Source organism: Mchenga conophoros, linkage group LG11 (assembly GCF_057382185.1).
Source record: "Mchenga conophoros isolate Kocher_MC1m ecotype Shallow Benthic linkage group LG11, M_conophoros_male_GT1.1, whole genome shotgun sequence".
NCBI lineage: Eukaryota > Metazoa > Chordata > Actinopteri > Cichliformes > Cichlidae > Mchenga > Mchenga conophoros.
Window position 1 is genome coordinate 17,681,819 of NC_140536.1, and position 22,861 is coordinate 17,704,679.

At 41.7% G+C, this 22,861-nt stretch overlaps 3 protein-coding genes across 4 annotated transcripts; 2 read left to right on the forward strand and 1 right to left on the reverse strand.

Moving 5' to 3' along the window:
• The first annotated feature begins 2,406 nt into the window (after positions 1-2,406).
• Positions 2,407-21,004, forward strand: LOC146563858 (CUB domain-containing protein 1-like). 2 transcript variants are annotated; one of them, XM_085291199.1, is made up of 13 exons: positions 2,407-2,534; positions 5,251-5,463; positions 5,559-5,921; positions 6,618-6,830; positions 6,926-7,288; positions 13,131-13,346; positions 13,442-13,804; positions 13,911-14,279; positions 15,173-15,364; positions 16,183-16,542; positions 16,642-16,998; positions 18,665-18,752; positions 18,952-21,004. In XM_085291199.1, the coding sequence occupies exons 1-13, from the start codon at positions 2,465-2,467 to the stop codon at positions 19,313-19,315; spliced, it is 3,531 nt and encodes a 1,176-aa protein (XP_085147325.1). In that variant the 5' UTR covers positions 2,407-2,464; the 3' UTR covers positions 19,316-21,004. The 2 variants fall into 2 exon arrangements, with proteins under 2 accessions (XP_085147325.1, XP_085147324.1); XM_085291198.1 differs by lacking the exons at positions 2,407-2,534; positions 5,251-5,463; positions 5,559-5,921; positions 6,618-6,830; positions 6,926-7,288 and adding an exon at positions 12,416-12,678.
• LOC146563859 (uncharacterized) lies at positions 7,722-9,398 on the forward strand. The gene is made up of 3 exons (XM_085291201.1): positions 7,722-7,731; positions 8,455-8,530; positions 8,634-9,398. The coding sequence occupies exons 2-3, from the start codon at positions 8,523-8,525 to the stop codon at positions 9,067-9,069; spliced, it is 444 nt and encodes a 147-aa protein (XP_085147327.1). The 5' UTR covers positions 7,722-7,731; positions 8,455-8,522; the 3' UTR covers positions 9,070-9,398.
• Positions 20,612-22,347, reverse strand: clec3ba (C-type lectin domain family 3, member Ba). Its single transcript, XM_085291200.1, has 3 exons — positions 22,034-22,347; positions 21,826-21,924; positions 20,612-21,631 (listed from the first exon to the last, which is right to left on the reverse strand). Exons 1-3 carry the CDS (start codon positions 22,128-22,130, stop codon positions 21,231-21,233), a joined length of 597 nt encoding a protein of 198 aa, XP_085147326.1. The 5' UTR covers positions 22,131-22,347; the 3' UTR covers positions 20,612-21,230.
• Between the last annotated feature and the right edge of the window lie 514 nt (positions 22,348-22,861).

The window sequence follows — 22,861 nt, forward strand, 5'->3', positions numbered from 1 at the left end:
TTGGCAAGCGGACTGAGGTATGTGATGAGAGGTGATCTGTTGTTATATTTTATTTAACCGAACTGTGTAACCCCTGTTTGAAACCCCTTTTGTTTTATTTAATCTGTGACTGTATATCTCAGAATTACTTGTTTGAACTTACCTGAATTAACTTAAGCTCATTGTTGTTATTGCTCATTGTTATAGTTCAAAAGGACTGTACGGGTATAAATTTTTTCTTATTTTATAGTTTTCACGGTGCTCAACGTCCAGAGAATGAGTCGTGTGTGGTGAGGAAATAAATGGCTGCACCCGTTAGAGACTCTTCTGTCGTTCTTGATGCCAAGGGCTGCTACAGGGCCGGTAGGCATACTGCCGGGGATCCAGAGTGTGTGCAATATTGCTCTTAATGTAGGCCATCACCACTCTCTCAAAATCACTTTGCAATGATTGGAGTGAGTGTAACAGGTCTGTAGTCGTTTAGGCAGGTGGCTGGGCTATTCTTGGGGACAAGGATGATAGTTGTGGTCTTGAAGCATGTGGGAACAATGCTCTGGCTGAGGGAAAGGTTGAAGATAGAGGTGAGAACATCAGCCAGCTCGTTAGCACATGCTCTAAGGGCTCGTCCAGGGATGTTGTCTGGTCCTGCTGCCTTGCGGAGGTTGATCTTCCTCAGGACCTTGTGTACTTGGTCTATTGAGACCGCTGGCAGGAGAGAGGGTCAGGTGATCTGGGGGTTCTGGAAGGTCTTGGAGGTCTGGGAGATCTAGGAGGTCTGGTGGGTATGGGAGGACGGGAAGGTCTGGGAGGTCTGGGGGTCTCAAAGCTGGTGTAAAACACGTTGAGATCATCTGGCAGTTGGCATATATCACAGCATTCAGGGCCTTTATAAGAACAGACAAAATTACTAAACTGAATCAATTTCAGCTTTCATTTTTTATTATGTATATTTTAGTAATAATTACATTTCATTATCTATATCTTTACCAGACATTTGCCACACAGGTGTAGATACTGTAAGTGCAGCTCTCTTCACCTACCTAACACTGACAGTCACACACAAACACATTGTATTCAACTAGAAAATCACGAAAAACATAAACTTACAGCTTTCACAAAAATATCGTCAATGAATGTGGACAAAGCAGAAGCTATGGTTGACTCTGACATGTCGATTCTTACCAGTTTCTCTTTGCTTTCTCTCTCTTGTTGAACGAGGAGTTGGCTGAAGAAAACCCGCCAGTGAGGAGGTTAGGTTCAGACTCTGTTACCCTGGTAACTGACTTAGAGTTAAAGTTTAACTTAACTTTCTGGAACTGAAAACCCGAGTTTCCCTCATCTCGGGATTAACAAACTTGGACTTAGCTAAACCTGCTTCCTAGAATAACCCCAGTAATGAATCTACAATGAGCTTAAAACATGTTGTGGATGAGAGAAGCAGTGAAAACACAGCACTTCAAGCCGGAGAAACTCAGAACATAACAGGCTCTGTTTTAGTTTATAATCTGTCAGCTGTGGACTCTGTGAGAGTAAAGATTAACTATTAAAACATAATGTTTTATGAGCATACTTTAATGCGTATATAACAATAACAATAAAATAATTCATTATTAAGTTGCATTTTAGAATCTAGACAAGCTGGGATACATTAACAATACTGGGAAATAGTCTGAAAGTTTTACACCAAACTTACAAATAAAATGCCATTTGCCACTCAAAGGTTTCCATTTGTCTCTGTGCCACTTGGAAATGGGTTGAGCAGCATGTACCGTATGTACGGTTACTGAGATACTGTAACACATCCTGACTAACCTGTTTGTCCTGTGAAGAGAAACTAAAAGTCAGGGTTTTTTCCTCACAGTTGAGCAACCACACAAGGCTGTTTATTGTTTGGGGGGGGGGGGGGGGGATTTCTTCATAATATAATTTTAGAAAGCTCAAAGATCGTTTATGTTTCCACATTGTAAATCTTTCCAGTTGGGAGTAACCATATTTATAGTTATCAATTTCTTATTCAGCAAATACCTCAATATATCCTTTGGGTTACTGTTTTGCACTCAACGATCTATTAAAAGATTAAAAAACTTCACAAGAAACAGAAGACAGTCACAGGTGTTAGGCGTCCTGCTCACATTAACTAAGGCTCTATAACAATGCGATCTTAAATCGTGACATCTTTATTGAAATGACGTGATTAAGGGTGAGTTGCCGTTTCAGGCAACAGTTCTCGTATATTAGCTTCTTTTTTAAAAATTCTCCATGATACTTTTCAGGATTTTATTTTTTACTGGGCTACAGGGCTGTCCTAACGCATCTGTGTCCTATACCTGCCAATATGGTCCTCCTGACCGCGCCTTTAATCTTTACCTTGCGTAAACACTCCCTCCTTGCTGGCACACTTTCACAATTAGGAGTCAACAACAACTAGCTGAGCTTCAGTTAACACCCCAGGATTGAAGGTTTCAGAGCGTCACTGTAGGGCAGCATGTCCGTATCAACAGGCGCGGCCCTTCTGTGGATTTTACTTCTTACATTCACTGTCTCCACCGTGTCAGGTAACCTGAAACTTAAATATGAACCAGTGGGAGAGATTTGGTGTGGTGGTGGATCTGTCCGTTAAATACTGACACTAATGTCACTCAGAAGCTGAAAACAGCTGAAGCAAGAAAATCCCTTTCAAGAAGCTCTCAGAGCGTGAGTGTCAGGTGATACTGAGTACGGCTGTTTTCGGTAAATCGCCACGCCATATAACGAGTCCACAGCGGAAGTGGTCAACGGGAGATCAGTGGGTATGAATCACCACTGACTGATCAGTTTTCGAGAAAATAGCGCAGCATTTCCCGGAAGATCTCTGAGACCTCTGAGTGTGGACATGAGACTTTTGTTTTTAATGGCTTCCAAAGTCTTTGTGTTTCCCTGATGAACAGCAGAAATATACAGATTCTAAAACGCAACTTAATAATGAAAAATTTTATTGTTATTGTTTTATACGCATTAAAGTATGATCCTAAATCATTGTGTTTTTATAGTTAATCTTTACTCTCTTTTTTTTTTTTTTTTTTTTTTTTTTTTTTGGCCTGTCCCGTTTGGCTCTTTTGCCATCAGAATTGTTGTCTAAAGGCAAAGAAAGATGCCCAACGGATTTACTTTACCAAACTGACCATCCCAGCCTTGCCGTAATGGTCCATTTGATTCACCTTTTATTGTTTATTTTATTTTCACTTACTGAATACGGGACAGACTTGACTGGGGGAAAGAAGGGGAGAAAGAAAGAGGGAAAGAGAAACAGCTGAGAAGAGGGACGGGGGAGAAGGGCAAAAGACAAAAACCAACAGAACGGGCAGAGAAAAAAAATGCATATATCAATCACCTGGATCACCTGCTGAGAAAGAAAAAAGAAAGCAAGCAGAAGAGAACAAGAGTAATAGAATAAACAACATCACAATGATATATGGGAATATGACAGTAAATACTAAATGTTAAACATTATTGTGCAGCACATAAGATCAACAGAACACAGTGTGCTTTGAGGTAGGAGCCAAAAAGGGTGTAGTTTGTGGGTGTGATCACCCGTGTGTACACCTGTGAGCATGGACGCGCTTGTTTTTTGTTTTTTTAAAAGGTTCCTTCATGTAATAATCTGCTAGAGGGTGTGGGGGGGCCACAGCCCCGTCCTCCAGGGCGTTAATCTTTACTCTCACAGAGTCCGCAGCTGACAGATTAAAAACTAAAACACAGCCGGTTATGCCCCGAGTTTCTCTGGCTGGAAGCGACGTGTTTTCACTGCTTCTCTCATCTACAACATGTGTTAAGGTCGCGATTGTTTTATATATATATATGTATACAATACTGGTTTATGTTTCACAACCTTTTCACAGTAAAGAAAGGGGCTGGTGGACCTTGGATGACCTCCAGAAACTTTTATTAATATATTTAAGATGATAGCAGCACTAATGAAACTTTTTGTTGTAATTATTAGAACAGAGGACACAGAGAATACCTGTTCAATCAATCAATTTAATTTCACCTTGATCTGCTGAGAAACTGAAGCAATTTTCACATCTCCTTTATTAGGCTGTGGGGAATGAGATTTGAATGCTTAAATGTATCCAGTTTAAAGTTTCAGAGCTCCAATGTGCAGCCATCACCTTAGGTATAAACAGCAGCACTAAGAGAGCACTCCTTGATAAGAGAGTTTTATTAACCAGAATAACGAATAGCTGCCAATTATTCTCATGAAGCTGATTGAACAGGCATTCTTGGTTCATGTTAAAGAGCAGTATAAAAGAGATTACAATCAAGTCTAACAACATTTTATACACATTCTAATTAACCAAAATAATACATGGCATAATACATACAGGCATTCCTATGACAATGCAATGCACAGTTTGCACTTCTTTTAGTAGTAAGGTAGACTTAAGCTGTTCCACATGTCCTGTGGATCCCTATTCAAATTGAATTCCTGGTATTGAATTCGGTTTATCAGTTGGAAAATCTTGCACCAAAAGTCTGTTTAAACAAATATACAGAACAACCTGCTTTTTCAAAATGACATCAATTCAAAATCATGGATGTGGAATCTGTCTTCAGTGTTTATTGTGTCTTTAATAAAGGTTGTTAAAGCACTGCAGATTTCTCATATATAATACATACATAATTCGTAGTAATTATCACTGGTTCAAATTCACAGCTTAAATACAAGGTTGTTGTTATTCTTTTTTAACTCACTTTTTCTTTTACTGAAACCCCGTTGATAGCTACAGGGACAACCTACTCCATACCTTGTGACAATCAGCCCCGTAATAGATTAATTTTATTCTCTCAGGTGCAGACTCGGTGCATACACAGAAATTTGGTAAGAGGTCAGCAAATAAAGTGTAGGTGTCCTGTTTTATGATCATATAATGATGACTATAGAACAATAACAATTTGCTGCAATAACAAATTACTGATCCTCATTAGGGAAATACAAATACTTTAGATGCCATCCATTCTTCCCACGTAGATCCAAATGATCTTCCAGGAATGGTGAAGCTATTTACCGAAGTACTGCAGCGATTTTCTACCTCTTGATCTCTAATCTGGAATCTAACTTGTTCCACAATACAGAGCTGCTTGGTTATAGGAGAAATCATCTGTCACTGCAGTTAGTCATATTTGTGAATTTTATCTCATCTAAATGGTAATTTCACTCTGTTATTTCCAGATATAATACAGGACCCAACATGTTTATCCCTTTGCTCACTATAACTCTCTGTTTGCTTCCAGGGGCCCAGAAGTTGACTCTCACTGCTGAACCAGGAGCCACCATAAACATCAGAAATAATAATAAAGTCAAAGGTTGCCAAGTGTGTACAAGATCGATTATTAAAAAATGCAACGCTGAATCTCTGAATTATTTAAAAGGAAGTACTGTGTCAGTGGAGCTTGAATGCTCCAGACCTCAAGATGTATTCAGTATAGAAATTGTACGGCGTATAAGTAAGTGTCTGTGTGATATCTGATTATTTTATCAGTGAGACTGAAAGTCCTGAGTGGACTAACACAGCATGGGTGGATTCAATTTCTCTTTTCAGCTTGCACCACGGAGTCATGCAGTGGCCACATCATCCAGGCTGACTTCAGCTCAATTGATGCGCTGCGTTTTAACCGCACGTTTACCTGGAATCTAGAGGCCGCAGCGCCAAAAGCTTTCCAAATAGATTTCACTAACACGGGTCTTAAACTGATTCATCCATCTGAGAAATGTCCAGACAGACACACCTACACCCTCCAGGCCTTCCAGTCTACGGGCAGTGCGGCTGTGGAGCAGTACTGCAGAAGTGGCACCATCAGCAGTGCTCAGGTTTTGAAAAGCGGCAGCTTTTCTGTGGACGTCCCAGCAGAGCAGAAGCTGCAAAATGACAAGTTTGATGTGACTGTGCGGGAAAAAATCAAGTGTGAGTTTAGTTACAGTCACTTTTTTGTGTTTCTTTTAAAATGTAACAATTTTTGTTTTCATTTTAATTAAATTTTTTGTGTTTTGTGTGTGTGTGTGTGTGTGTGTGTGTGTGTGTGTGTGTGTGTGTGTGCGTGCGTGTGCGTGTGTGTGTGTGTGTGTTTTATACCTTGTGACAATCAGCCCCATAATAGATTTTTTATTCTATCAGGTGCAGACTCTGTGTATACATAGAAATTTGGTGAGAGGTCAGCTAATACAGTGTAGGTGTCCTGTTTTATGATCATATAATCAATTTTGAAAAAATGTTTGCTGGCATAAAAAAATCTAAAGAGTAAAGCTGCATGTAATAATTTGTATTCATTACTGATGCTCATCAGGGAAACACAAAGACTTTAGATTTTAGATTCCAACGAATCTTCATTGAATGGTGAAGCTATTCACTGGAGTACTGATTAGCTAGTACGCAGTGATTTTATACCTCTTGATCGCTAATCTGGATTCTAACTTGTTCCACAATACAGAGCTGCTTAGTTATAGGAGGAGACAAGCCGTAGGCTTCATCTGTCACTGCAGTTAGTTGTATTTGTGAATTTAATCTCATCTAAATGGTAATTTCACTCTGTTATTTCCAGATATAATACAGGACCCAACATGTTTATCCCTTTGCTCACTATAACTCTCTGTTTGCTTCCAGGGGCCCAGAAGTTGACTCTCACTGCTGAACCAGGAGCCACTATAAACATCAGAAATAATAATAAAGTCAAAGGTTGCCAAGTGTGTACAGGATCAATTATTAAAAAATGCAGTATTGAATCTCTGAACTCATTCAGTGGAAGTACTGTGTCAGTGGAGCTTGAATGCTCCAGACCTCAAGATGTATTCAGTATAGAAATTGTACGGCGTATAAGTAAGTGTCTGTGTGATATCTGATTATTTTATCAGTGAGACTGAAAGTCCTGAGTGGACTAACACAGCATGGGTGGATTCATTGTCTCTTTTCAGCTTGCACCACGGAGTCATGCAGTGGCCACATCATCCAGACTGACTTCAGCTCGACTGATGTGCTGCGTTTTAACCGCACGTTTACCTGGAATCTAGCGGCCGCAGCGCCAAAAGCTTTCCAAATAGATTTCACTAACACGGGTCTTAAACAGATCAATCCATCTGAGAAATGTCCAGACAGACACACCTACACCCTCCAGGCCTTCCAGTCTACAGGCAATGTGGCTGTGGGGAAGTACTGCAGAAGTGGCACCATCAGCAGTGCTCAGGTTTTGAAAAGCGGCAGCTTTTCTGTGGACGTCCCAGCAGAGCAGAAGCTGCAAAATGACAAGTTTGATGTGACTGTGCGGGAAAAAATCAAGTGTGAGTTTACATTCATTGTTTTGTGTTTCTTTCAAAATTACAGTGTCATTTAACAATTTTTGTTTTAATTTCAATTTATTTGGTGTGTTGTGTGTGTTGTAGCTCTTGCCCGAGTTTCTCTGACTTTACCAAAAGGGACCTCTTCCTCAGAGCTGCTCTCGCCAGACTACCCAGAGAGCTTTCCTGATGACGACACCATGGAGTGGTACTTTCAGGTCCCAGACAAACACGGGGTTGATGTTCAGTTTCTAAACCTCACACAGCCAGATTGTGTGAAGAAGGAAGTAGCAGTGGAGTACCACCAGAAAGGCAGGGTGACATCGGTTCTGGGGCTAAATGACACACAGCCGCTCCAGAACCAGGGAGACTTTTTGCTCACGCTGAGGAACTGCGAGATGGAGAGAGCACCTGCTGATTCTCCTGGACTCACCTTCACCCTCAAGGTGTCTGCTTACCCACCCCGTTCAAAAGGTCTGAAAAAATAAAACGGCACTGACTTCAATGACAAAAAATATATATATATTGTGTCAATCCGAGATTAAGCACTCACTCATTCATAGTTTGTACTTTCATTAACAATAAATACATGAGATGTTATTCCGAGTTACTCCCGGGGAAAATATTTGCTTTTGGAAATCTAAAACTGCTTTAATCGATTTTTGCATAAAGCTCTGTCATTGCATAATGTAGAAGATGTTTGAAGTGATGACCACAGAGAGCGAAAACAAGGCCCCAAATGTTACGTTTTCTTCCACTTATGCAGTTCAGGGTACACCCTGGGGAGGTCACAACACTGTGTTTGAGCATGACTCCCCAGAGCAAACAGGTTAGGAAGGTATTTCAAACTTGCCCAACAGCTGGAGGCTCGATAGTCTGGGTAAAACCTCGTCATCACTAGGTCCAGATTTTTCCAAGACTTTGGTTTATGACAAAAAGAACTGCAGCACTGTGACCAGATCACATCAGCTTGATAACTTTAGCATTTGGTGTAAGGCACCACAGGAATATGAGGCTGTAGTGTAGCTTCACACTTGGGAGGATAAACGATAATTGAACGATTTTTCAGCTTCAGCAATTCTGTTTATTGTTGAATTCTTTTTTACAACCACTGCACAGTCGAAAATGTGATCCAAATGTTAACCAAGTTAATTGTTTCTCCTCTATAGCACCTTTAACCATCATCCTGGGTGTAGTGGCTACTCTGCTGGTCATTTCTGTCATAGTGCTAGTTGTAATGATTAGGTGAGTATTTCTATTATTTAGTGTGTTTTCAAAGGGGATGACCCATCAATAGCTGAATAAAACAGAAAATAATCCCAATCTTCTCTTTTTTCCCGCCAAACAGGAAGAACAAGAAGAAGAAGAAGGAGAAGAAGAAGAAGAAGAAAGGCAATTATGAAGTCGCTGTCTATAATCCTAATGGCATCAACTTCTTACCAGGATACGAATCCCCAGACGTGCTGGGGACTTGTAAAGATGATGAGTCCCATGTGTACGAAGAGATTGATGACACTCTCGTCTACACACACCTGCTGAAAAGGGGTGCAGAGACTGGCAACTATGAAGAAACATATAAACCTGTTTCAGGACACAGAGACTCTCAAAAGCCACTGCTCTCATCACAGCAGGGCCCTCCACGCCCCAACAAGCCACCAAGCAAAATCCTAACCCCGGTGGACAATACAATTTACCAGAATATGATTTACCAGCCTAAGGATCAAAGTGAGGACGAACAGCTCCCGAATCTGGGGCCTCGACTGGAGCTAGAGGGCGGCAACTGAGCAGAAGACTGGACTCAGCTTTTTGATTTTTCTCTTGACTCACTTGAACTTTGGGATATTCATTCCCTGTGTGATTTCCTCACAAAGCACCTTTTCTGAGTGCAGCTTTTGCACTAAAGTGAGGCACACACAAACAACCTGTCTGCAGCTGTTACAACGTTTTGTCCCAGATTAAAGGCTCTTCGATTGCAAAAGTTGCTCTCAATCATCCCCTGTAGCTGCATCTGACATAAAACATATTTATTTCATAGTAAGGTCAAATATATTGCTTTTTTAATGTGTCACGATGGGATGAGTCCTTTGTCCTCATCGGAGACTAGTGGCATAATTCCCCTGCAATTAAACTGCATTTCAGTGTATTTTATTTTTAATTTCAGTGTAGTTATTTGACTGCAATAACTTAAAGCAGGTACACTGGAATAATGGGGTGAGAAGTCAGGTTTTTACAGAAAACAGAAATTATTTTATTTAATTTTAAGTAGTGCACAAGTAATTTTATAAAGTTCATGACTTATTTATTAGTATTACAGAATATCAGGTATTTTAAAGGAAAGGGGAGAAATTAAGTACATTTAAGTAGTGCATAAAAATCCAAAAGTCTTTTTTTTCCTTTTTTGCCTGTCCCGTTTGGCTCTTTTGCATCAGAATTATTGTCTAAAGGCAAAGAAAGATGCCCAACAGATTTACTTTACCAAATTGACCATCCCAGCCTTGCCGTAATGGTCCATTTGATTCACCTTTTATTGTTTATTTTATTTTCACTTGCTGAATACGGGACAGACTTGACTGGGGGAAAGAAGGGGAGAAAGAAAGAGTGAAAGAGAAACAGCTGAGAAGAGGGACGGGGGAGAAGGGCAAAAAACAAAAACCAACAGAACGGGCAGGGAAAAAAAAGAAAAAAATGCATCTATCGATCACCTGGATCACCTGCTGAGAAAGAAAAAAGAAAACAAGCAGAAGAGAACAAGAGTAATAGAATAAACAACATCACAATGATATATGGGAATATGACAGTAAATACTAAATGTTAAACATTATTGTGCAGCACATAAGATCAACAGAACACAGTGTGCTTTGAGGTAGGAGCCAAAAAGGGTGTAGTTTGTGGGTGTGATCACCCGTGTGTACACCTGTGAGCATGGACGCGCTTGGGCTCACTCAGCAGCCGCGGAGCAGAAGCCAGGGGGGGTTGCAGTGACGCGCCCGTGAGCTCCGCCGGCAGCCAGCTGCGCCTGAGTGACCGAGCCCCAGGCCGAGAGGCCGGGGGCACCCCACCTCCGAAATGGCCGGAGCGAGCCCCAGGCTCCAGGCCCCGATAAGCGGCCGCCAAGGAGTGAGCCGGTGTGTACCTGGACGCCCATCCCCAGACACAAAGAACCACCAACGCACCGATGTCTGAGGGAGTCCGCCACTGGCAGGGGAAGTGGTGGTGGGGGGAAGATAGGCCTCCAAACCTTGGAGGGCCTGAGATGTCCCCAGAGAGGTGGCGCCTGACACCCAACCTGACATATAGACACAGACATACAGGCACACACAGACACAAACATCCATTCCCACCCTCATGCTCTCATATGCACTTACTCCACACTCAACCAACGTGGAGACAGACATAAAGAGACGCTGTACACACGATCACACTCCCCAAGCGTGCTCTACAAACCGGGTCTAGGTACCCTTGACCCTGGAGGGGGGAACTGCACCCAGACCCAGGTGGTGTTACCCTTTTCCCTGCGGTGGGGAGAGGCAGACCACCCCGACTCCGCAGCAGCAGGGAGGCCCCACACTCCAGACCGCAGTCGGACGGCCAACTCCTCCTCCTAGCCCCCCCGCTCCAGCAGGCCGCAGAGAATGGGGGTGAAAGAAGACTCCAAACCTCTCCTCTGAATAGGATAGAACACCAAAGCTTTCTCCTTCCAGAGCAACGTCCAGCAGACAACAAGTGCAGATAAAAGTTTTCAGTGGTCTTAAACAAACTTGTTTCTCTTTCCTGTGCCAATTTCAATACGATCCGCCCTCTTTTTTCTTTTCTTTTCTTTTTTTTTTTTTTTTTTGGTTAAGTAAATATTACAGCTTCAAGCTTCCCATCCAAGTAGCTACTCTAAGCGAGCGGTGAGTAACGGGCAGAACAATTACATTCTTTTCCACTAGAGGGCAGAACAACTCCTTGCTCCAATTAAATGGGTTGCCAGAAGAAGACAAAGAAGAAATTACTACAAATGAGACCACGCAGCACGTGATCTGCTGGCCGGACTGACCAGTTTATCGTGAGGACAAAAATGAATTTTTATTTAACTTAGTTTGTCACAGAAGGACGTTTGTAATCCAGAGGGGGAAATTATTATGATTAATGTTCCCAATTACTTCATCTTAATAAATAAATACAACACAACCTGCGTTTGCCTCTTTGATCCATTTCTTTGTTCATACTCAAATACCGTGAACTGGCTTTTGAGTATGCACAAAGAAATGAACACATCAAGCTGCTTGTGCCTTTATATGTTCTGCCAGTTCTTTCTCTATATGGTCGTCAAAGACTGGACAGGCAAGTGCAGTTCCTTTATATCCTTTAATGGCCTTGTTTCTTTTCCATCTATCTTTTTCTTCTCCATAGATCGTTTTAATGTCATCCTGCATATGTGCATCTTCTTCGCCACCCGAATGGACTTCCCCTTCTCCACCTTGCTCACTATAGTTCACAGCTCTGTTTACGTCCTCTAACGGAGTGGAAGCTCTGCCTGTCCTCCACATTATAACTCTGTGGCATAACTACAGGCGTATAGACTCATAGTGTGGCTTACAAAAGGACTAACACATTTGTGAAATGTTTTCAAACTTGTTTAAAACAGACAAAATAATCAAAATACCTTGATCACAGAAATTTTACCTGGAAAGGCAAAAATCACTTGAACTTAAATGTGCTTAATTCTCATGCAACGAGGCGCTTCTTTGCAGGATGAGAAAAATGTCGGACTCTCCATAAATGTGCGGTCACATGATCAATTTCTTCCCTAGAAACAGGGTGTGGCACAACTCCCTCGATCTGTTCTGCTATTTTACACTCGATCATAAAGATTTTCACATGAAACAGAAGACAAGCACAGTTGTTACTAATCGCATTCCTTAAGTCTAAAAGCAGTGCAGGCTAAATCTAGATTTTATTGTCATGAGAGGACTGAGCCTGTTTTATCGTTTCCGGTAATATCATATATCAAACTCTGCATATTTTCCAGAAATTTCACTTTATTTTAGCACTTTTGTTCTACATCACGTGTCGTAACGCGTCAGCACGCCTACCTGCCAAGATGGCGATTCTAGCCACGCCTTTAAACATCACCTGGCCTCAACACTCCCTCCTTGCTGGCACACGTTCACATAGGGAGTGGACTCGTTGTGTCAACAGCTGCTCCGTGAGCTTGATGTAACGCAGAGGAAAATGTGGCGTCCCAGCTCCAGACAAGAAGCGATGAAATGTGTCCGCTGATTTTATTTTTGTTTTTTCTCTCAGGATTGAAAGTTTCAGAGCTTCACTGTAGGGCAGCATGTCCGTATCAACAGGCGCGGCCCTTCTGTGGATTTTACTTCTTACGTTCATCGTGTCCACCGTGTCAGGTAATCCGAACCTTAAATATGAACCAGGGGGAGAGATTTAGTGTGAAATATTGGTGGGTTGGTGGATCTGTCCGTTAAATATTGACACTGTCTTCACTCAGAAGCTGAAAACAGCTGAAGCAAGAAAATCCCTTTCAAGAAGCTCCCAGAGTGTGTCATTTGATATGGGCTGTGCCGGTTTTGCCCCTGTGTAAATTTGAATAACAAACATTTCAGTGTAAACTAGGTTATGGCCGACCCAGAGCCCTGACTGAAGCACCATATTATGTGCTGAGCTTGCTCAGGTTTACTCAGTACAGACCTGCTTAGTCACAGGAACACGTAAGACAAGCTTCATCCATCACAGCAGTCAGTTTTATTTGTGAATGGAATTTCACTGTGTTATTTCCAGATATGACACAAGTCACACATGTTTATCCCTTTGCTCACTATAACTCTCTGTTTGCTTCCAGGGGCCCAGAAGTTGACTCTCACTGCTGAACCAGGAGCCACTATAAACATCAGAAATAATAATCAGGTCAAAGGTTGCCAAGTGTGTACAGGATCAGGGAACACACAACGTTGCAGTATTGAATCTCTGAACTCATTCAGTGGAAGTACTGTGTCAGTGGCGCTTGAATGCTCCAGACCTCAAGATGTATTCAGTATAGAAATTGTACGGCGTATAAGTAAGTGTCTGTGTGATATCTGATTATTTTATCAGTGAGACTGAATGTCCTTAGTGGACTAACGCAGTATGAGTGGATTCAATTTCTCTTTTCAGATTGCACCACGAAGTCATGCAGTGGCCACATCATCCAGACTGACTTCAGCTCGACTGATGTGCTGCGTTTTAACCGCACGTTTACCTGGAATCTAGCAGCCGCAGCGCCAAAAGCTTTCCAAATAGATTTCACTAACACGGGTCTTAAACAGATCAATCCATCTGAGAAATGTCCAGACAGACACACCTACACCCTCCAGGCCTTCCAGTCTACAGGCAATGTGGCTGTGGGGAAGTACTGCAGAAGTGGCACCATCAGCAGTGCTCAGGTTTTGAAAAGCGGCAGCTTTTCTGTGGACGTCCCAGCAGAGCAGAAGCTGCAAAATGACAAGTTTGATGTGACTGTGCGGGAAAAAATCAAGTGTGAGTTTACATTCATTGTTTTGTGTTTCTTTCAAAATTACAGTGTCATTTAACAATTTTTGTTTTAATTTCAATTTATTTGGTGTGTTGTGTGTGTGTGTTGTAGCTCTTGCCCGAATTTCTCTGACTTTACCAAAAGGGACCTCTTCCTCAGAGCTGCTCTCGCCGGACTACCCAGAGAGCTTTCCTGATGATGACATCATGGAGTGGTACTTTCAGGTCCCAGACAAACACAGGGTTGATCTTCAGTTTCTAAACCTCACACAGCCAGATTGTGTGAAGAAGGAAGTAGCAGTGGAGTACCACCAGAAAGGCAGGGTGACATCGGTTCTGGGGCTAAATGACACACAGCCGCTCCAGAACCAGGGAGACTTTTTGCTCACGCTGAGGAACTGCGAGATGGAGAGAGCACCTGCTGATTCTCCTGGACTCACCTTCACCCTCAAGGTGTCTGCTTCCAGCCCAGCTTCAACAGGTCTGTATCATATAAGCACTTTGTGGAGCATTTGGTAACAAAAGTGTGAGTTGGTAGAGACCAAAAATGGAGCTGAAAGAAGATTGCGTATTGGACTTGTAATTAATCAAAAGGCCCTAACAAGACTACAAGTGAATACTGAGGATGTCTTCATGTTTTGAAGGTGTGTTATTATGTGCAGTGACATGTCTATATGTCAAACTTTTTCTATGTTAGAGCAGCACAACTGTGTAAATACATACCAGACTTTACAGGTGTGTAGCTGATGAGTGCAGTCTGACCCACAAGTAAGCAACAAGCACCAGAAGCATGTTAGTCACAGGGGTTAAAAGCTCCATCACATTATGTCTTTAGCTATAGTATTATTAAAGAGGGTGAGCTCAGATAGTCTGGTCTGTGGTTTCTCCCACTGTAAGGTGTTGGGTGATGCTGATGCTTCGTCTGACTCCAAGTGTTTCAAACACGTAGTTACTAAGTGTAGCTCCATTTCCAAAACCGATTAATAATGTGTGGGTCCCACATGGCTAAATTTAGTACTGCAGTTTCTTTTGTACAGTGGTTTTGCTGTTGGGGAGATGTGTGCTGCCTGCTCTGCATGTGGCAGCATGTACTTGTATAAATAGTTTCTTTCTTTTTTCTTTTTCTATCGTCTTAAAGGTTACAACAAAGGTGCAGTTTGATTAGTCAGTGGTATGACAATGTTCCCTTTCTTGTAATATTTGTGAATAGGAGGGACTTGGAAAGTGTGTGTTATGGCCTGTTTCTGAGCCCAGGCAAACTCTTAAATTGCCTAATCTCTTAGTCATGTATGACAGCACTGATAAATTTCCAGGAAAGTTTGAGGAATCACATTTGTTGTACGTGCTTTGTTTTGTTGCCCCCAACCCTTCCAGTGCCATGTAGAGTAGATCTCAGCAAAACTGAGGGCCTTTCTCTGAACATTTCCACGGTGACATCGACCCCTGACTGCGTGATGAAAATAAACTCGGCGAAAAAAGACAACATCACAGTCACATCAAGTGCTGATCTGTCTTTTGAGGACTGCTTTCCTGGCAACATGGAAGTCAGAGCCACGCAAGTCATAGGTAACTCAAGATTTACTTAAACTCTCGTTTCATCAGCTGTTTAAGCCTCACTGTGTAAAATCCACAGATGTATCATCAATAATTCATTATAATACTTTTGTCATTTAATCTAAATCATCTTAGATTTGGCTAAAAATTCTATGGTCCAAAGTTTGAACATATATTTAAAATGATTGCTGTGAATTTTTTACATAATATATTAAATAATTTTAAAAATATAATTTTTGAGAAATAGTCTGACTTCCACCGTGTTTCTCATTTTAAAATCGGAGGCAATATTTGAATATCTCAAAAGAAATTTTTACTGGTTTTTCTTATCATAATTCTGGAAAGTGAATGGTGGGATCTTTTTAAAAAATAAATAAATATAAAGTATTTCTTATACCAAGGCGAAGTTCATTATTTACTTTTAATCCATATAATTTTCAGGCAAATCAGAGTTGGTTCAGCTGAAAATATTCAAAATTTTGATTTTAAGACGGAATAATAATAATAATAATACTAATGAAGGCGTTTAAAATGCATTGTAATATAGTGTAATTTAAGGATAAATATTCACTGCTGTTTTAGATTTGTTACTAAGTTATATTTTATTATATTTTATTTTTCAGTTTATATACACGCCTCCTAATTTGGGTGCTCAAAGGAGATGTTACAGCTGTTGGCAAATACATTAGTACTCACATGTGCTTACAGGTTCATTAAAGTTAGTTCAGACCATGTGTTTAAAAACATCTGTACTACCTTCTACTAAAAGTGCTTCTCATTGTACTGTAAAGAACTTTATCAGTTTCATTTGAGAACCTCTTTCCGTTCAGATTGTAGTTCTGGTAAATGTCCTGATCCAGTCAGTCTGTCGGTGCCTCTGCTGCCATCATGCCTCCCTGCACCTCTGAGCCGTGTGACGTGGATACTGCGTCCCGGTCAGCACGGCACGGTAAAGCTGATTTCTCCCACCGGGCCCCTTAAGCAGTCCCTACCTGGACAGCTATGTGATGACAGCGTCACTATTAACGTGGCAGAAGAGAATGGAGCAACTATTGGGACCTTCTGCCCCAACGGAGCCATACAGACCGTCCACATTCACACAAGTGTGTCTGTCACATGGTGGTCCAGCATGAATGCTAAAGCACCAAGATCGGCTGTGTTGAATGCCAGTTTTGAAAAAGAGATTACAGGTAAAAACAAGCACACTTGAAGGGGATAAGCTGAATAAAATAAGAACATTAAATAACCATTAATATTTCACATTGTTTTCTTTTTGCAATAACCTTCAGAAAGATACATATTCACCGTTTCTCCAAAGAAAGACACCCCAGAACTTGTGGCTACTCCAGCTTGGCCAGCGGGAATGAAGGCCTACTCCACCGTCTCCTGGATTGTCTCAGTTCCTCCGAAGATGGAGGCGCAGCTGATTTTTACCAAGCTCAGCCAGCCCAAGTGCATCAACCGCCACACCAACATCCGGGTGCAAAGAATGGGCAGCCCCAAGGAGGACTACAGCCACAGGGAGGATGAGGTGGCCAATAGCGAGCTCACGGTCTCTGAGAGCTTCTACCTCAACATGTCCAACTGTTTGCCTGAAAGAGGAAACTTCAGCGTAATTACCAAGATCTCCCTGCAGAAGAGCAATGGTAAGAGGAAACTTTACAGTTACTTAATCTATATCATAATTTTCTGATTTTTAAAAAATAGATATATAATTCTCAAGAATATTTCAATGAATTTCCATGAAAATTTGTCCAGACACTCAAGGTCCTCTGGCTTTTGAAGACGAATGTGACAAACTTTAATTTTCAGCATGCATCAGCTTGTTTCTGTTGCCTTGATAAGGATGTTAGCCAGCTGAACATTTCGGTCAATACACTGTTGTGCATATGTAGATGAAAGATGCATCCTGGCGAGCATCATCAGTGATCTTTCCTAGATTCCTTGGGTGATTCGGATTGGCGACCCAGCCAGGGATTGATCAGGTCCTGACATTAAGCCTCAGATTTCCCCACTTAATCCACCTGGAGGCTCCATCAGCTGCTTCTTTTGCAGTCCTGATAGCTGTGTTTCTGTGTGGTCTCTTCACGCCTGGCAGGGTGAGGACTCTGCAGCCTACTTCAACAGGAAGATGACCTTTTTCTGGCAGTCCTCCCGAAACAAGTCCTTAAAACTTGGCCAGCTTGCTTTCAAAAGCCTCCTCCATGTGATCCTACCAGTGCACAGTCAGTTCAGTCAGGGCAGGTTGTTTTAACGGCTCTGAAAGAATGACAGTATGTGTCATCGGTGATGTGTCACAGAAACATGACTTGCTTGCCCAGACTGAGCACTGGTTCCCAGTTGTGTGAAGTGAAGACTTTGCTCTGTTCTGTGCTTTTGGTTTCTCATTAAGAAATGAGATTCATACACAGACTTGCCGTACAGCTGGAGGTGTGATGGGCTGGTAAAATGTCATACGCAGCTTGTTGAGGAATTTAATTTGTTGGTGCTCTGCTCGCCAGATGTATTTACATAAAGTATCATCACTGACTGATTGGCATTAGTATTTCGCCTAAAGAACTGCTGCAGCTGTAGCATACAGGAGTATGAAGCTGTAGTATGGCTTCAAAGTTGGGAGCGTGGAGGTCATGGATACTGAAACTGTTTTCTTTTTTTAACCTTAGTGCAAAGTTTTATTCTGCTTTGCTGATTTTTAATCAATGTTCTGTTTGGGGGAAAAGTTACTTACGCAGTTACTTTCCTTCTTTCTCTCTTGTGCAAGAAGAAAGCTCCAGTACCAGGATTGTATTTATCTATATTTTTATTAATTCTTCAGCTTCAGGAGGCAGCAGCCTAAGCAAGGACACCCAGAACCTCCCTCTTCCCAACTACCCCCTCCAGCTTATCTGGAGGAATACTGCTGCATTTCCAGGCCAGCTGAGAGATGTAATCTCCCAAGCATGTCCTGGGTGTGTCCTAGGGCATCATTCCGGTGGGAAATTCCGGAAACACTTCAGCCAAGAGGTTCCCAGAAGCCATCCTAGTCAGATTCCCGAACCACCTACCTCTCTCTAAGGGAGAGACCTCCCACCCTTCAGAGAAAACTCATTTCTTTTAATCACTGCCCAGAGTTTGTGACCATAGGTGAGGGTTGGATGGTAGATCAACCGGTAAATCGAGAGCCTTGCTGTCATACTCAGCTCTCATTACCACAACGGATTGATGCAGTGTCTGCATCACTGCAGGAGCGTCCACCATCCGTCTGTCAATGTCAGGGAAAAATGTGATAGAAAAAGCTGACTATGGTGTTTGTTGCCATTTTTTTCTTTCTAGGCCTTTTACTAATCAACATCCTGAGTGTGGTGGCTGCTCTGCTGGTCATTTTTGTAATGGTGCTGGTTGTGGTCTGTGTGGTGATTAGGTGAGTATTACTCTTTTATCCTTTGTTCTTTGAGTTTTATTATTTTTCTTTACAGTTAACATGGGTATTTTCACATTGTTTACTTATCTGCTCTCCTCAACCTGCTAGAAATTTTTGTCCTTCATCGAAAATCATAGCGAGCATAATTTATCAGTAAATTTAATTTAAAAAAGCTCCGATCTTCTTTTCTGCCAAATAGGAAGAAGAAGAAGAAGCTCAATCACGAAGTCTCTGTCTATAATCCAGATGGCATCAACTTCCTGCCAGGATACAACGGACCCCCGAAAACACACGAAGACGATGACGCTCACGTGTACACCTCCATCGACGACACACTCGTCTACACACACCTGCTGAAAAAGGGTGCAGATATTGGCATCTATGGAGAAACATACCAACATTTCACGGGACACACAGACTCTCAAAAGCCACTGCTCTCGTCACAGAAGGGTCCTCCACTTCCCAACAGGTCTCCGAGCCAAGACCAAACCCTGATGGACCAAAGTGAGGACGAACAGTCTTCAAATCTGGGGCCTCGACTGGAGCCAGAGGGCGGCAACTGAGCAGAAGATTGGACTCGACTTTTTGATTTTTCTCTTGACCCACTTGAACTTTGGGATATTTATTCCCCGTGTGTTTGCTCGCTGTTCAGACCCCCAAAAGACACTTTTTTTGTGTTGAGTGCAGCTTTTGCACTAAAGTGAGGCACACACAAACAGCTTCCAAACCTGTCTGCAGCTGTTACAGCGTTTTGTCTCAGGTTAAGGTTCTTCTTTTTCAAAAGCAGCACTTAATCATTCCTTCTACACAGGTTTTTAGTTTTTATAAAGAGGTCTTCTGTTGCTTTCAGGAAATGAAGTTTTCCATTTGTGATATTTTGTAAATACATTATATCGTTATCAGAACACAACGGTCTGGACTGCAGCAGCCGTATGTTGCAGCAGCATGTCCTTCTGTTGTTCATTGTTGCTTTTTGTTTTCTAGCTGTAGTGTCATTACACCATAAATGAGCCTTACATATAGGTCAGGCTCCCTTTAGAAATTAGTAAGGATCTTATAGTTGTTTTCAGTCATTTGTGTTACTGGGACGGTGCCAAACTGAAACCGAGCATTTGAGAAGCTCGAGCCTAAAGTGCTACTAGTTCATACTGAGACTGTATATCATGATCAGCACTGATCAGTAGTTAAAAAAAACCTGTTTCACCATTTGTTATGAGGACAGACACAGCTTTGTTTGGATTACAATGAGGAAAAATATACATTTATTTGCATTATATCAGCAGCTGCATCTGCCATAAAATGTATTTATTTAGTAGTGAGCTGTAATATGTTGCTGTTTAAATGTCCCTTATTCTAGCATGAGCCTAAACATGAAAGAGAAAAGTTTTCTTTCAAGGCATGCATCTGTCCTCTTTGAGGAAAAGTGCTTCAGAAGGACTTTGGTCTTGAAAATTCCTCTTCCCCACGGAGTGTGGCCATAAATGTTTTACAGTCTCAGTGGCTCACAGTGAGTAAAGAAACTTTAGAGGAGCCTTTAAAATCCGGAAGTTTGGAAGTGTTCAGACTTGTTGATCTGTCGCCTTCATTTGGGTGAGTAAAGTACTTTGAATGCAAACACAAAATGTAGTGTGTGTGTGTGTTACGTGACTGTACTCATCATACTCTCATCATTCTCTCTTAGTGAATAGGCTGGATTTAGTTCCAGTATAAATTGGACAGGCGGGAGTCTTACGTTCATACTGAATCAGTTGCACAATACAATGAATCAGTCAACTTGGCACACCTATTTAAAAACCAAAACTAAACGAGAAACTACCCTATGCTCATGCTTTGTTTTTGTTTAGTTTATTCATGGAGGAAATGAATGTATGATGTGACCGTGAAAATGACAACAATCATAACCCAGGTTTTATTTATTACCTTTGGTTGTAATAGATTTGTTACAAAAGCTTTTTTCTGTATGAGGAGTAGTACATTCACATTATATCTGCTGCTGTTTGTTTGTTTGTTTGTTTGTTTGTTTGTTTGTTTGTTTGTTTTACATCGGAGAGAAGAATAAAATGGTAAACATGTTCATTAATATCCTGTAATAAAACATGAGAAGCATAACTTAACATTTAGAAATAAAGAAGGTGGCACAGAAAAGGCACTTTGTAAAAAGAACTTAGTAACTCAGTAAGAAAAGATTTTGTTATGTTAACTGGCATCTAATAAGAGAAAAATAAAGACAAACCCTCCAGTGTTTACCTCAATGAATATTTAAAGCATTGTTTATGGAGTGTATGTACAAGTGGGTGTAGCTTATACAAAGAGCACCAAGTGAAATCTCTGTTCTGGACTGACATCTGGAAGGCTTGGCCGAGAAAATGCAGGCTGATTAAAGATGCAGCGCATTATTTTTCAGCGCATTTCATAATGTTGCACTTCATGCTTACAAAGCAATGTCAGAGACTGAAAAACGGAGCAACAGATGGTCTCTCAGACGATGTTGAACTCGCACACAGACGCCTTCTCAGCCCTGCAGTTCTCATCGAACCACTTCCCGTTGGCCGTGATGGAGAGGATGGCGCAGTTCTGGCTGGATCCCCCATCTGGCTGCTGGGTGATTTCAGTCTCCCAGTTTTTGAAGCGCACATTAGAGCCTGATTGGTCAACCCAGTGGCCATCGGTAACCATGTCATTAATGCCCAGCCAGATGTGCTCATCGGGGCCGATGCTCTGGCGTACGTAGCTGTAGAGATGGTCGTTTTCGTCTCCTGTTAGAGGAGTGCTTAGGCTGCCTCCTTTGGCGATGCAGTCTTCACTGGCGGCATGGAAGGATTGTTTCACCAGATTGGCCAGAAAACACTTTCTGTGGATCTTTGTGCCCTTTAGACAAACTGATAGAGAGGGAATTATGAGGAAGTGGTTCAAAAGCCCTGGATCTGTTTCAGCTCTCCATCTCTAGAAAGCTGTTTAACTAGAAAATGACATGCAGCCTGCAAACTGAAGCAAATACTTGAGTGGATTGTGCAACTTTGGGGCATTCTTTACAAAAAATCTAACTGCATGGTGTTTGTGAAGAAGTCTACACCTGTTTGTAAAGCTTGCTGCTCTTTCAGCACGGTCAGATCCCGAGTAATGTCATCAATTTGCCTCTGCAGATTCTCGATTGTAGAGTTGATGGCAGATTCTGCACAAAATTACCGAAACAAACAAACAAAAAAACAAGGTGAACTCTAACAATACTGTCCTGTAGAAGCCACTGATTTTATATTCAGCTGGTGAATATGAAGTCCTACCTTTTTTGCCATTTCTTTTCTTCGAGTTCTGCTGGGGTGAGCAGTGTGCCAACAAGAGAAGGCAGAGCACCATCCAAAGTCCTCTAGCATCCATCATACCTGGAAAAAATACCTTAAATCCAATGCAGGGAGCCTGTTTTGGTGCAGCACAGCTTCTGAGCGCTGGCCAGACTGTGGCGTTTTACACACTCGGGCTGGAGGCACAGAGCGGAGTGAGGAAATCTTATCTGAGAGAGAACAAATGTTTTACAGATGTTTGACAGAGGTTTGTGTTGCTTTTGAAAGGCTGAGGCGAGATGGATGGGGAGCAGCTTTTTGTATTTAACAGTGTTCAGACAAGCATGGCTGGTTTTTCCATATGTTTGTAAGACACCAATAAATTACAGATATCCTTTTGTCTTTTTGAGTGTGCAGTCATTTATTACATTAATAGAATTTAACAAGATCGGCATGTTGATGAAGCTATTTTGTCAATTACCTGCATCGGTTTTTGTTTAACGGCAACAACTATTAAAATGACGAACACATGAAAAGGCTTTTATCTTAGTTTTTTGAACTGTCGATCTAATCTCTTGTTTTCCTGTCACAGAGCCAGCTGTATTTCTTTTAAGGGCCAAAGGTTGGATTTTTTTTTTTGGGGGGGTCCACAGCTTACATCTGGATCGCCTAAATGAGCTGGAGGGTGTGTAGCTGACATGTGGCAGAGACTTGTGTAATAAGTAATTTCACTATTGTGAAATTGACTTTAAAATGTTTCTGGAAGCCCATAGAGTTTTACTGACCATCAGCCAGCAATGAAAGGGAAGACTGGCCAAGACTCCAACCAAT